This window comes from Elgaria multicarinata, chromosome 8 (genome assembly GCF_023053635.1).
Source record: "Elgaria multicarinata webbii isolate HBS135686 ecotype San Diego chromosome 8, rElgMul1.1.pri, whole genome shotgun sequence".
Classification (NCBI taxonomy): domain Eukaryota; kingdom Metazoa; phylum Chordata; class Lepidosauria; order Squamata; family Anguidae; genus Elgaria; species Elgaria multicarinata.
The window spans coordinates 59959764-59972984 of record NC_086178.1 but is presented as its reverse complement, the minus strand read 5'-3'; the positions used below and the strand labels follow the sequence as shown (position 1 = coordinate 59972984).

Here is a 13221-nt window from a genome sequence, read left to right as displayed (position 1 = left end):
AAACAAAACAAAAAAGACATACAGCTTATCATTTGCAGCTGTGGGAAAGGTACATACAGCTTCTCTGGAGTCCACCACTGCCTGGTCTCTCCTCCCCCGGTAGGGTTTTCTTCCTCATGGAAAAGAGGACTTGCAGGGAGGACAATGCTAAGGCACACGCCCCAATCTGAGGCTATGCCTGCCTCAAATTGGGGTAAGCTTGATTCTTCAAATGTGGGCTTCAAATAATTGCCTCATTCCTAAAAGAGGCTAATCATAAACAGAGAGTGAGAAAGAATGAGAAGGCGTACAAAGGGGGCAGAGTGGTACACACAGCAGCTGATAGGCAGAACTAGCCACTATTTGAACATTAAACTCCATGAGGAAAGCCAAAGGGTCCAAGATAATGACTGAAAAACTTAACTAGCATAGGAAAAATTGTGTGCCCCCTGTGAAATATTGTTTAAACCACAATGCGCATAAACAAGAAACCTCTGGCTTAGGAGTAATGATAATTAGAGGAGGAACAAATGGATATACTACATAGGAATAGCTCAGTTGAAACCTAAATTACACGGAGCCACTCAGACATAGATATAGAGGGTGTGGATGGCAGAGGACTCAAATTAAAGCAAAAGAGGAATGATCCAAATAAGAATAGTAGCTCTGGTTGGTGCAGATTTGGCAGATGGGGAATGAACCCATAGAGGGCACGCCATTTCAAAAAGCAATGTCAGAGATCAGTAGAAGAGATTAAAGACACTGGTGTTGGCCTGTCACTGACAATCTCACACTAAGCTGCCAGAAAAACAGTTAGAGAAGTAAAACAACAGATGACAGTTAACAGAGATAAATTGAAAAGGTGGAGAAGACTTCTAGACAAACGCAACAATGACAGCAACCTAGAGGATTGCACAGACCTGAGCAATGGTGGAGTCTGTCTCAATTTTGCTCTTTTCTGACTCTTGCTGTTGATCTGCCATAGTTGTTACATTTTCACGTAACTTTACAACTTCTGACAAAAGCTGGTCTCGCTCCTTTGTTACTTCTTCCTTGAATTTTAGCAATTCCCGCATGCTGGAAGAAAAGAGATCCTAGTCAGAAGTGTGTAGCCTACTCTGTGTTCTCAGCTTGGTGGAAAATAGAAGTTTAAAGATAACTGTTTCACATGTAACTCCCCTTCCATTAGCCCACAAAAGCTGTCAATTAAATTATATGTCTATTGCAGTTGCTAAAAACGCACCAGTAGTTTTTGTTCTTCTGTTCGTTTACTGATTTAAGCATAGTTTCCCCCAATATTATCATCAAATCTCTAACTGAATACCCATTTGCCTACCCATTTCTTGTAGTGTCTTCAGATTCCATCCTGTGGATTAGAGTGGGTTAGCTTAAGCTAACCTGTTAACATAAATGACGGTTCAGGATCCAGTAAGGTGTAGCGGCTAAAGTGTTGGACTGGGACTCGGAAGATCTGGGTTCTAGTCCCCACTTGGCCATGGAAACCCACTGGATGACTCTGAGCCAGTCACAGACTCTCAGCCCAACCTATGTCACAGGGTTGTTGTTGTGAGGATAAAACAGAGAGGAGGAGGATTATGTATGCTGCCTTGGGTTCTTGGAAGAAAAAAGGTGGGATATAAAAGCAATAATAATAAATGCTCCACTACACAAAAAACCTTTACATATAAAAAGCTAGCATGAGCATTCTAGTGTCAGTTCTTAATAACATGCTAGATCCCTTTATGCAGGCAATGGTAGTATACGGAGGAGTATTCAACTATGTCCGCCAATGGTATAGCTCACAAACAGGTTTACCATCTCAGTGAGAATTGCACCATTATATCTCTATCTTCCACTTGGAGGGCAGGATCCCATCAGACACCAGCACTAACGTAAATTACATCATGCTACTGTAAGGGACCTCTAGTACAGCCTTCTCCAACCTGACACCTTCCAAATGTGTTGAGAACACTATTCCCATAATTCCCACCCAGCATGGCCAGGTTGGCTGGGAATTATGGAAACTGCAGTTCCAACACATCTGGAGGGTGCAAGGTTGTGTGTGTTTGTGTGTGTGTGCTAGCATGATAGATTGCCCAGAAATCTCAGCACATCAGCTACTGCTATTGCTGTTGCGCTAGAGGTCTCTTAAACTAGCACATCATGATTTATTTTAGCACTAGGGGCCTACTGGATTTTAGCCAGCGGGTGCAAATACATAGCTTTTTACACACGAATCTAAAATATATGTGCAGATTTTTGCAAGATTATTTGCTTCAATGAATAAACTTAGCCTCAATGAGAATGAGGCACCAATGGATTTTCCCCAGTCCCTTCCATATCAACTCACTTATGCTCTTGACCCAATGATAATCCAGATCCTTGCTCCACTAATTTAGTCAGGTTCAAAATTTCATCTTTGAGAGACATGATGGTTTCTTTTGCTTTCTGCTCCTTCTCATAAGCTGCATCCACCATTTTCCAGGCTTTTTCGATCTCCTGTTAGCATTAGACGAGAACTGTTTTATATAATATATAATTTAAAATGAACAATAAGCAATTTCCTCTCCAGGTAAATGAATCAATTTTCCAGTTTTCTTTCATGCTTAGATTTCCATTGTTTGGCCAATAAATAATAATACTTTGAGTCAACAAATCCACACCTAGAAATTGGAAATTCATTCAGAAGAAAAGTTCTAACAAGGTCCTAACAAAAAACACTCCTCTGAAGATACTATTTGCATTTAAAGGAATACCCCATTGGTGCCATACAGTCAAAATAATTATTAAGAAATCCAGGTTCAATTCAAGCACTTGAAAATTTTCATTTTTTAAAAAGATGATTTTGAGTTCCTTCAACAAAACAGAAGAAAGCAATTCTTCTGCCATTCATGGATATATCAGATTTGCCTCGTTAGAAAGAAAGAAAGAAAAAAGCTAAAATGGTTGCAAACAAAGGGAGAGGCCCTGGAGGATACTGACATCATGTAAAGCACCCATACTGTGAGTGAGGAATCACAAGCACCTAATAAATGCTTCATGTAGTAAGACTCTTCACCTGTGTAAATACAAGGCTAAATCAGTTAGCCTCACACATACAATTTTACTTAAATGCATATTCCCAATAGCATCCCAGTGGTATCAGTATATTTGGTAAATTATTATTATTATTATTATATTTATTTATTTATTTAGCACCATCAATGTACATGGTGCTGTACAGAGTAAAACAGTAAATAGCAAGACCTTGCCGCATAGGATGCCAACTAAGTAGCATGCTCTCTCAAGAACTTTAAGGCCCACAGTACAATAACTCCTGCGGGCATTTCATATGAACAGGCAGGAGAAGCCAACAGGGGCCTCATCTACACCAAGCAAGATATTGCACTATAAAAGTGGTATGAAAGCAGTATATAAAAGGCAGGAGCCGCACTACTGCTTTATAGAAGTATTGAAGTACACTGACAACTGATGGGCCCCATTGACACAACCATATACCGCTTTCATAGTGCTATATCCTGCTTGGTGTGGCTCCTGCCTTTTATAAACCACTTTCATGCCTCTTTCATAATGCAATTTCCTTCTTGGTGTAGATGAGGCCAGGGTCTGGGAACAGGAGGGAGAGAAAAATCAGAGAATTGAGACCCCAGGGATAATAGGAACCTTTATTGCTGATGGGATTTACAGGCCCTTGAGCAGATGTGATGAAATGAATTCAGTCTTTGGTCTTCAGAGTGCATAGAACAGGGGTGGGGAACCTTTTTCAGTTTGAGGAAGAGCAGGAAGAGCAGCCCCAAGCATTTCAAAGTATTGGGCAAGTGGTGCCACCCTAGTAACAAACATTTTTAAAGCTTTACAAGTGTACATTTTTACAGGTCTTTGCAGCAGTGTTAATGTTTCTAACTTGAGCCCATTTTTTAAACTTACTCATACCTTGTCCCCCACACCCCATCTCAATACCAATATTGGGTTCCACAAGTGAACATGCTGAAATTCTCCTATGCATTTCTATGCAGGTTGCTGGAGCAGCAGGCTGAAGGGTCAAGTTACTTACAGCCCAACCCTTCAAAAGATATGTAGAAAAACGGTATCTCCAGTTCTGTCCTAAAGCCACATACAGGCAAGTATCATTAGCTTTTCCTACGCACCCCTTTTTTTTAAAAAAAAAAAAGTTTGGATGATGAGAGAGTAGGGATAAATGTGGATAAGGGAGGATCCATGGCTGGTGGGGAGAAGAAGCCCTCATGATTTTATTTTCCCCTGAATTTACAGCCCATCTTCAGATGTACCTACACCTACTAAGGTGGGTTCACCCACAGAATGTACTCCAAAGTAGACAAACAATGTTACTCTGATCATACCTGATCCCCAAAGTACAGATCATAAAAGCATTGACTTCTTACAGATTCATCTGCTCCATTTTATTACTATGTCTTCAGTTATATATTCGCTTATCAAGAGTGCAAGTCATATTTTGTTCCCTTTACCCTTTTCAATGATGCTATTGTTGTCTGATCATCCTGGGAGAGTTTCAGAGCAGCAGCTACTTTAGCCGAATTCACCACAATCTCTGCATTCAGTTCCCTGCATTTTGCCATGAGACGCTTTTCATTCTCATAAGACTTTTTCAGCACTGCATGGAGCTTCTCATATTCCACACGAAATTTCTCCAGGCTTTGATCTCCTGTAAGCTCAGTGATGACTTCTTGGAAGTCTTTTTCCAAGGCTTCAAAGACATTTTCTTCTATTGCAGGCTTGTCATACTTTTCCTGGATGAAAGGAATGGGAGAATCTATCAGACAATCACCAAAGGCATCTTGATAAAGATAATGACATATACCAAAAAATTTGGTATAATAGCTCCAAGGTATAACTTTGATTAAAACTTGTGTGATTATGGCAACTCCGTTCCTACCATATGGAGCTCACATTCTATCCTATTTCAAGTCCAAATCCCTTTTGGCAAGCAGAGTCTTTTGATTACCACTTCTGCCCATCCATAAAGACCTACCAATAAGCAAAGTATCCAGTTGTGTGTTATTATTTTAACTTTACATAATTCACCCAGAAAATTGTTGTTACTGGATGGATTGAAAATAAAGAAATAAACAAACAAACAGCATTTTCAATGCCAATATTTATATATTTGTTTACAAAATCCTTGAAGCTGCCATTCTAAAGTAAATTATTTTTCAATTCTTTTACTCTGGAATAAAAAAAAACACTCCAACCTCAAAAGAATATTCCAGACCTATCAACACGCCTAATTTTATAGTCCTAGGAGAGTTTATCAAGGACTTGATAGGCCACAATACCTGGTTAACATGTTACTGTCTGGTAGCTATTTACAAGTTCGACAACCCTGGGGCACCCAAATTATTATTTATTTATTTATTTTGCACTTTTGTACATTTTGTCCTAAATAATTACTGGGAACAAGATACTAAATTGGAGTGGACTACAGCAGGTCTGACCCCACACACACACACACAAATGATTTTATGGCATAATCCTATGCATGCTTACTCAGAAGTAAGCCTCAATGTGTTCAATGGGACTTATTCCCTAGTAAGTATGTTTAGGATTGCAACATTGCAACACGATTTACTCAGAACTAAGCTCCACCATGTTCAGTGGAGCTTATACTTTAATATGCATGCTTAGGAGTGCAGCATAATCCTATGCTCAGAAGTCAGCTCCACTGAATTAAATAGAAAAGCAATATAAGATTGCATTCCACATAAACTGAACATAGTTCCCATTGAAACCCATCAGACTTCAGTTAGTCATTACGGCTGTTTTTGTATTGATTTCAATGGAACCCACATTCAACTAACTTAGTTTAGATCCAGTCCAGTGGGACCAGCATGTTGTCACTGAATTTTCCAACCCAGCAGATCATGTACCAAATTCTAGGAAGGTGGATAGAGGTAATAATCAGCGAACTTGACACTAATCCTTCAGAGACAACATTAAGTCAGCAATCCTATGAATACTTACGGTCCTTCCAGATTTTATTGCACCACCACCCTGCCTCATTCATGGAATTTTAGGGGGGAGGCAAATGTCATCATCTTTCACTTGTAACTCTCCCATATTTTCCCACTGTGTCTTCCATCTTTTTTCTCACCACAGAAAATCCATTAAGAAGAAAAAGAACCGAAGAGCTAAACAACGCCTTCTAAATGGCAGTGCTAGGAGCTCTCCGTTTGAAAACACTTTTCATTTCATTCATTCATTACATTCCTATACTAGCCAAAGTTATGAATGAAAACCCCAGTTATATCAATGGGACTTACTTCTGAAAGCTCATGGGAAAGCCTGAGCTGCATGTGCTTTTACCTTCTTGCCGTTGCACTTCCAACATTTGTTTAGGTAAGGACAGACAATAGGCATCTCCCCGGCCTCTTCTGCAAAGTCCCATGAAATGTTCATAGAATCATGAGCATTTCAGGTTCTTTATAAAGTATTTTTCCAGGCCTCAGGGTGCAGAAAAAAAACTTCAAAATCAATAATGTGAATGGTGTCCAAAGGGCTCCAAAAAAACAGAAGGTAATTTACACTGATCCCACATGACCAAATCCTAAACACATTTCATGGAACTGAATGGCTTCAGGCTTATATTTTAGACCAAGGGAGGGCAACCTATGGCCTGTGGAGCCTTCCAGAATTACTCAAGGTGGGCAGGGCCATCTATGGTCTGAGATAACACCAGGGTATGTGGGTTGGCAGAGGACTCACCCACATTATGCTTTCTGAGCACTCCTCAAGCAGCCAGCTCAGACTGGCATCTTCACCTGTCCCACAGCATTTCCCCAATGAGAGAAGGCATGGGGCAGACAAAGCAGCTTCACTGGGTGAGGACCTTCTCAAACTAAAGCAAAGCTTTTCCCAGTGGATGTATCAGGAGGATCATCTGACATGCTCACCGTAACCAAATAATATCAGGGCTGGTTGTGAATGCCCTTCCCTGTTATAGACTATATTATAATATGCTGCAGTCCTACATACACTTATGTAGGAGCAAGCCCTATGGAACTCAATCGGGTTTTCTTCTGAGTAGACATGGATAGGACTGCACTGTGAGTATCTTTGTGATCAAATATTTTCACTTACAAACTTAAGTAAATGTAAATTAAGCCCTTAACTGAACATCTGCAAAACTTCCTGCCATTTTAAGTTGTTGCAATGTATGAACCAATGAAGAGGCATCACTACCACATACATCCAAGTTACATAATGTAAGTACCTTATGAACAAATTTGGATTACCCTTATACTCTTTGGAAAGGTAAGCCCAGTTTTGTGGAAAACTCTAAAATGTCCCAAGGAGACTATATATCTACCATACAAACTAGTCTTACAGTTGGCATCCCCCAACTCAAAATTGTTTAACTAATTTATCTTCTTATATTTTAAGCCCATTGCTTTTACTCTTTTTCCACCTTTTTTTTAAGCCATGAAAACTCTTATGCAATTGTTTGGAAGTAATCCAAAAGCGCTATCAATGTTAATTACCTTCCTCTTGTCTACTAAAACTTTTGTTTACGTTTTCAAAAATTAAGTTGGCTTGAAAAAAGTTGTTTTAAATAAAGACATGTTGATCACTAATCATCATTCCATTTTCCTATGTGTTCTTAACAAGTTTATTATTTTAACTAATATATTTCTAGGTACAGAAATATATATCACTGCTATATCACCATACCACCACTATGTGTATGTCCCATAATATAACACCTGACAATAAAACTGTTTCTATTCATAATGCTTAAAATGTAATGGTGTTCTCAACCAATGATAAACTACTTGCTGACAGAAAAATGTGAGTGAAATCAAACTGAAGTAAAGATGTTTTGTGAGTTAAGGAGAGTAGCAAGGCTGCCTCTGTTTTATTCTCCTAGTCTGACTTCATGCCAAACTCAGTTATTTGGCCCATAAAACTTGGTTTATTGTCCCCAGGTTTGCCCAGAGTATCAAGAAACACAGCCTGAGAACATTTCAATTAATAAAGGACAAAACTGGAAAGCCAAGAGGAAATGACAGAAGGACTGCTTGCAACAAGGTGCAAAGGACAGCCAGGTTAGAAGATATGTAGAAAATAGTTCTCCTAAAGAAATTAATGTAGAAAAACCAGAGGCCAACATGCAACACACCTGAACAGGCAAGGGGTGGGGAGGAATAACTGAGAGATGGAGAAAGTGATGGAGTAGAAGAATTAAAATATCAATAGACATTAAAGGAAAAGCAAAAACATGGAAACAGGTTGTGAGACAAAAAGGGAGGTGGCAGCAGGGTAGTAGGGAGGAGAAGGAAGGAGTAAAAGTGAGTAAGGGAATAGGGAAACTAAAAAAGTGGGGGAAGAAAATAAAAATATTGGATAGGATCAGCATAGGTTATACAGTACAAAAGACAGATACTAGTTGGGGCCTCTGACTTTCTCTCTCTCTCTCTCTCTCCCTACCTAAGCACTAATGGGAGACACACCTCTGTCTGGTCAAGACCATAGGAGAAATGGTGATGAAGAAGCAATGATCAAGATTTTGTTTACTTGCTTACTTGCTTGCTGACAATATTTGTATGCTGCCCATAACAAAGTTCTCTGGGAAGCTTACAAAAAAAACCACAACATAAAAACAATTTAAATACAAAATAAAACATTAAAGCAGATAAGACAAAATCATGGATGGGAGCTCTAGGATATGATAAAGGCTATGGTAAAGCCTTTAGGCCTTATCTAATGGGATAAAAGAGCTTTCCCCAACCTGGTGACCTCCTGTTGTGGTGGACTGCAACTCCCATCATTTCCAGGCAGCTGGCTGGGAATGATGGGGGTTGCAGTAACACATCCATGGAAGGCACCAAGTTGCATAAGTCTAGGGTAAAAGTAACACAGAAGAAAATTGTGTGTGTGTGTGAAGAATTGCAGTGAGCAACGCAGTAAAACTTAAATTACAACTGTAAATCATATATACTTCTCTAGATCAGTTAATCCAGAAAAAATACCACCCCATTCTGTCACTAACATGGAGTATAATCATTCCCACTGCAAACTATCTGTATATATAAGAATAATGTCATTAAGTAGTAAGTTTGAGTATGCACCCTTGATTTTGGGGGATGATGAATATGGGCAAAAAATCCTCAAAATGACAGGCCTGTATTTATTGAATACCATGGAGAAAGGTTAAAAGGCTAGATCCAGACTTAGCTACGCTTAAGAGTAGAACCACTGAAATCAATGAAGCTTCAGTTAGTTGTAAATAACTTTTCCCATTGATTGCAAGGGCTCTGCTCCAAGCATAACTAGATACAAGCCGATGTTAGCAGTGGTTGTTTTTTAAGTACAACTTTTAGACTTCTCCCAATATTTCCCAATATTTTAACAGTCTATAAATTAATTTTAACTTTGCTGTTTTAAATCTGTATTTTAAATTTGTATTTTTGCATTGCTGCTGTTATCTTGGTTGCGCTTTTATATTGTATTTTATATTATGGTTTTATACTATTGTTTTGTTTTGAATTGTCTTAAATTTGTAAACCACCCAGAATGCTTCGGCTATTGGGCGGTATAGAAATGCAATAAATAGACACTTAAAACACAGGTGCTATCACGCAATGAGGTTTACTGCCCTTGACCAAGGGAAGCTATTTTATTTCCCCAGTGGGAGGGGCAGCAGAAGGGGACACTGGGAATACCTGGCAGGACGCCCACCACGCCTTATTTCCTGTCGGTAGCGCCCCAGGAGGAGGATATACTATTAGGAGCGGGGGTGGAAATCACGTATTATTGTTAAGAAAAGAGAATACAAGGAAGGAGGGGACCCTACTGTGTAGGGAGAGATGGCAGAGGCTGCTAGGGGAAAAGAAGTGGGAGGAGGCTGTGTTGTCGGGAATGGGGGGTGGAGAGGTCTCACCTCAGTCATGTTTGCAGCGGGGGGAGAGGGGTGCACAACCCCCGGGGTGGGAGGAGGAGGAGCAGGCGGAGTACCCCGCTCTGAGAGAAGCGGGACGGCCCGTCCTCCTCGCTCGGCCTGTGTTGCTGTGTTCACGGCCGCCGCTCGCGTCTCCTAGCAACCACTACCCCTCCCTTCTCACATTCTGGCGGGAGGTGTCCAGGCAGAGGGGCGAGGGAGGCCCGTGGGGGTGGGGGCTTTCTCGTGCGCGGGAGGGGTGCGCGCACACCCCGTAGTGCCTCTCATCCCTTCATATATATATAGCCTTTTTTCACCGAGGTAGGGGATGTTGCAAAAATAACAAAATGCAGTGCCTCAATGCAACATTTTTTAAAAAAACTGCCACAGAATAAAATTCTATTTCAAATATTTCCATGCTGCCTTTTCAGGCAAAGCCCTCGAAAGGCGGCATACTGTGCAATCCGATTCGTGTCTACTCAGAAATAAATCTCACTGAGTTCAATGTTCAGTGGGGCTTACTTCCAGATAAGTGGATATAAGATTTTATCTATCTACAGAAACTAAAATACCTCATTACAATCAGAACGTCAAGTTGCTGTGTTTTCATCTTGAAACCACTTCAGGATTTGTGCAAATGTGTAGTGTTATAGAAATACTGCTATTAACAATTGCTAATAAAATAACAAAGCTGCCTAAAAACACTACACAATGAACAGCATTCACGTATAAGCCAATCTAAAATAATTAAAAGGAAAAGTGATTTTAAAAACCAGCAGCAATCAGGTTTAGACAGAAAAAAGTCCCACAATTCCCAGCATGCTGAGAGTTGTAGGGCTTTTTTTCTGTCTAAACATGCATAGGATAACACCCTAAATAATCCAACACAGCCCAATGTTTCAACTAAAAAGCAGATTGAAATAAATGCCTTTTCAAGGCTTGTGGAAAGAGAAACATCTTTGCCTGCTACTGAAAAGTTGGTGAAACAGCAATTCTAGTGCATGTGCATGGACTAACAAAACAAAAATTAAGAAATCCCCTAAAATGTTCCCCTAAGCAAAATGGATAGTACAATCTTATGCATGCCTACTCCAAAGTAAATCCTATTAAATTACATCCTGAATAGGGGGTAGAGGATTGCAGCCTGATTTACCAGCTCCAGATACCAGAAAATCAGAAGTACCCAATAAATAGGAATAATTAGAGCATATGCACGAATGTAACATGGACAAAGTAATGTGGCTAAACTACTTGGCAGCAGAGTTGTGTTTGAGGGGGGGGCAGTTTCTCCATGCTTAATTTCTTCCTTTCTTTTTTTAAACCCCTGGTGCTCAGATCTGCCAGGCATTTCCCTCTTCTGACCTATAAGGACTTCGTGCTTATTCCACAAGTAGGAAGACTGATTACAGTTGTTCCATGGGCAAGGAAAAATACTCAACATATGCTCAGAGGCATTCTGTGTTCCTTCATATCATGTTCCAAGGCGGACTTCTGGAGCCCTAGCTCAAATCAAACTTCAGAACAAGGGCAGGATTGGCAAAGTGTAAGAAAGTTTGCTCTGGAGCAGTGAGGAATATTCCAGGAAGGATGGCAAACTGTGGGAGAGTGAGGAAGAGCATTGGAGTGGGGCACGACTTAATTTGAACCAGGAAAGTGAAAGAGCGTGTGCCCCAGTGCCAAGCTCAACCTTGGAACAGATTTAATTCCATCTTAATTGGTTTAAACGCAAGCAGCAGAGCATAACTGGTTTGTGGATCAGGCTTTAATTAACATTTATAAAGTGACTGCATACCCTGTGGTTATAAACTGCATAACCGGAATCTTAATGCTGGTTCATTTATTGTATATTCTCAGAATCTCTCACTTTTATTGAACTGTTTGCCTCCATTCTATTTCAGTCACAGTGAAACTGATGCCAGCGAAGTGAATTTCATTAAAATCCATATGACTGGAGAAATTACTGTTAATAGAGACTTTTCTTTTTTCTTTTTTTATCTGTTCTTCTTTCCATTACTCCTTGGCAGATATTTTTTGCCAATATTTATTGTTTAGTAGGCTTCTAAATCTACTGGCTTAACTAAAGACTACATAAAAAGCAAGTCTAACTAATTGCTTTGTGAAGGCCTCTGCTGATTTGGTACATGGCTTGTCTGCATTGCAATGAGTATCATATGAATTGAAAATATTTGTAAATCAGCGTGGGCACTTCTATTACAACCCTCAAATTAAATTGCCTCCGGCTGAAGAGAGTAAAATTCCCTGCTTTAGATTAAGGCGCCACACAAAAACATGAGCAGACAATGCAGATACTGTGACTGTGTCTAGGAGTCGTGCCTCCCTTGGCCAGTTCATTAAGACTTAGTATAGTTCAAATGTTGTTATTGTGCTGTTGCAGCATTCTTGTTTACAATTAGCAACTGTTGTGAGAAGTTTAGATATTCCTTAGGACAGGAAAAAGCACTTATTTATATATTATATTATAATAAACACTAGGTGGCACTATACAACCATAATATTATGAGAGATTAGCTAAATTTAGCCTTCCCCTAATTTGTCTTCTTTTTTTATTTAATTAAATACAGCTGAAATGCATTGTTCTTTTTGTGTGTGTAGATGGGCTTCTCCATCTCCTTGATCCGTTTGGTAGGGGTTTTTTTCTGTACCATTGCCATCTCTTATTATAACCTTCTTGAGATCAAATGAAAATACGTCAGATTTATATTACGGTATGATTGCATTGTCTGCTGGATCATAACCATTAATTTCAGTGGTACTGGTAACTGAATAGGTTTATTACTAGAGTTATACGCAGCTTCCTCGCAGGGCTCTCAATACAGGCCTGCAGCAGATTTTTCTCTTAGACTAAGGGAAGAGATGAAGAGGTGGGGAGGCTGGGTTGTCTTTAAGGGGACAGTGTACATTCGGTGCCTGAATACAACACAATGACACTGATGAAGACAAGCAGGTCTATCACTGTAAGCTACCTGGATAGGAGAGTGCTTGAGAACCATGAAAAAGCTACTCTGAGATGGAACGTGAGTGCTTTGCTTAGATAAATATGGGGCTAATAACATTTTTGACCTGTATGAACATTCTGAGGATTTGCAATCCAATACAGAAACTGCAGCGTCGAGAGTGTCTGTCTTTTCCATCCAAGTCCTGTGAATTTGCACAGAGAGGTAAATTCTAGCAAGCTTATTGGGAATTACTGCTCTGTAACTATGCATAGGCCTAAAGCCCCTGCACCTCCTTTTGGCTCATCATAATCTATGGGTTCTGATATGAGAGGCTTTTCCTAAATAGGGCAGAATCAATAAAACCACTTAATG

At 39.9% G+C, this 13221-nt stretch overlaps 1 protein-coding gene across 1 annotated transcript in view; it reads right to left on the bottom strand.

The window, feature by feature from the left end:
• CFAP58 (cilia and flagella associated protein 58) overlaps window positions 1-6375 on the bottom strand; it is a 103388-nt gene extending 97013 nt beyond the window's left edge. The window contains exons 1-4 of the mRNA XM_063133246.1: window positions 6322-6375; window positions 4467-4748; window positions 2330-2478; window positions 900-1056 (exon numbers count right to left, since the gene is read on the bottom strand). Coding sequence (XP_062989316.1) covers window positions 900-1056; window positions 2330-2478; window positions 4467-4748; window positions 6322-6375 — 642 coding nt within the window. The remainder of the gene's footprint in view (window positions 1-899; window positions 1057-2329; window positions 2479-4466; window positions 4749-6321) is intronic.
• Window positions 6376-13221: the final 6846 nt, after the last annotated feature.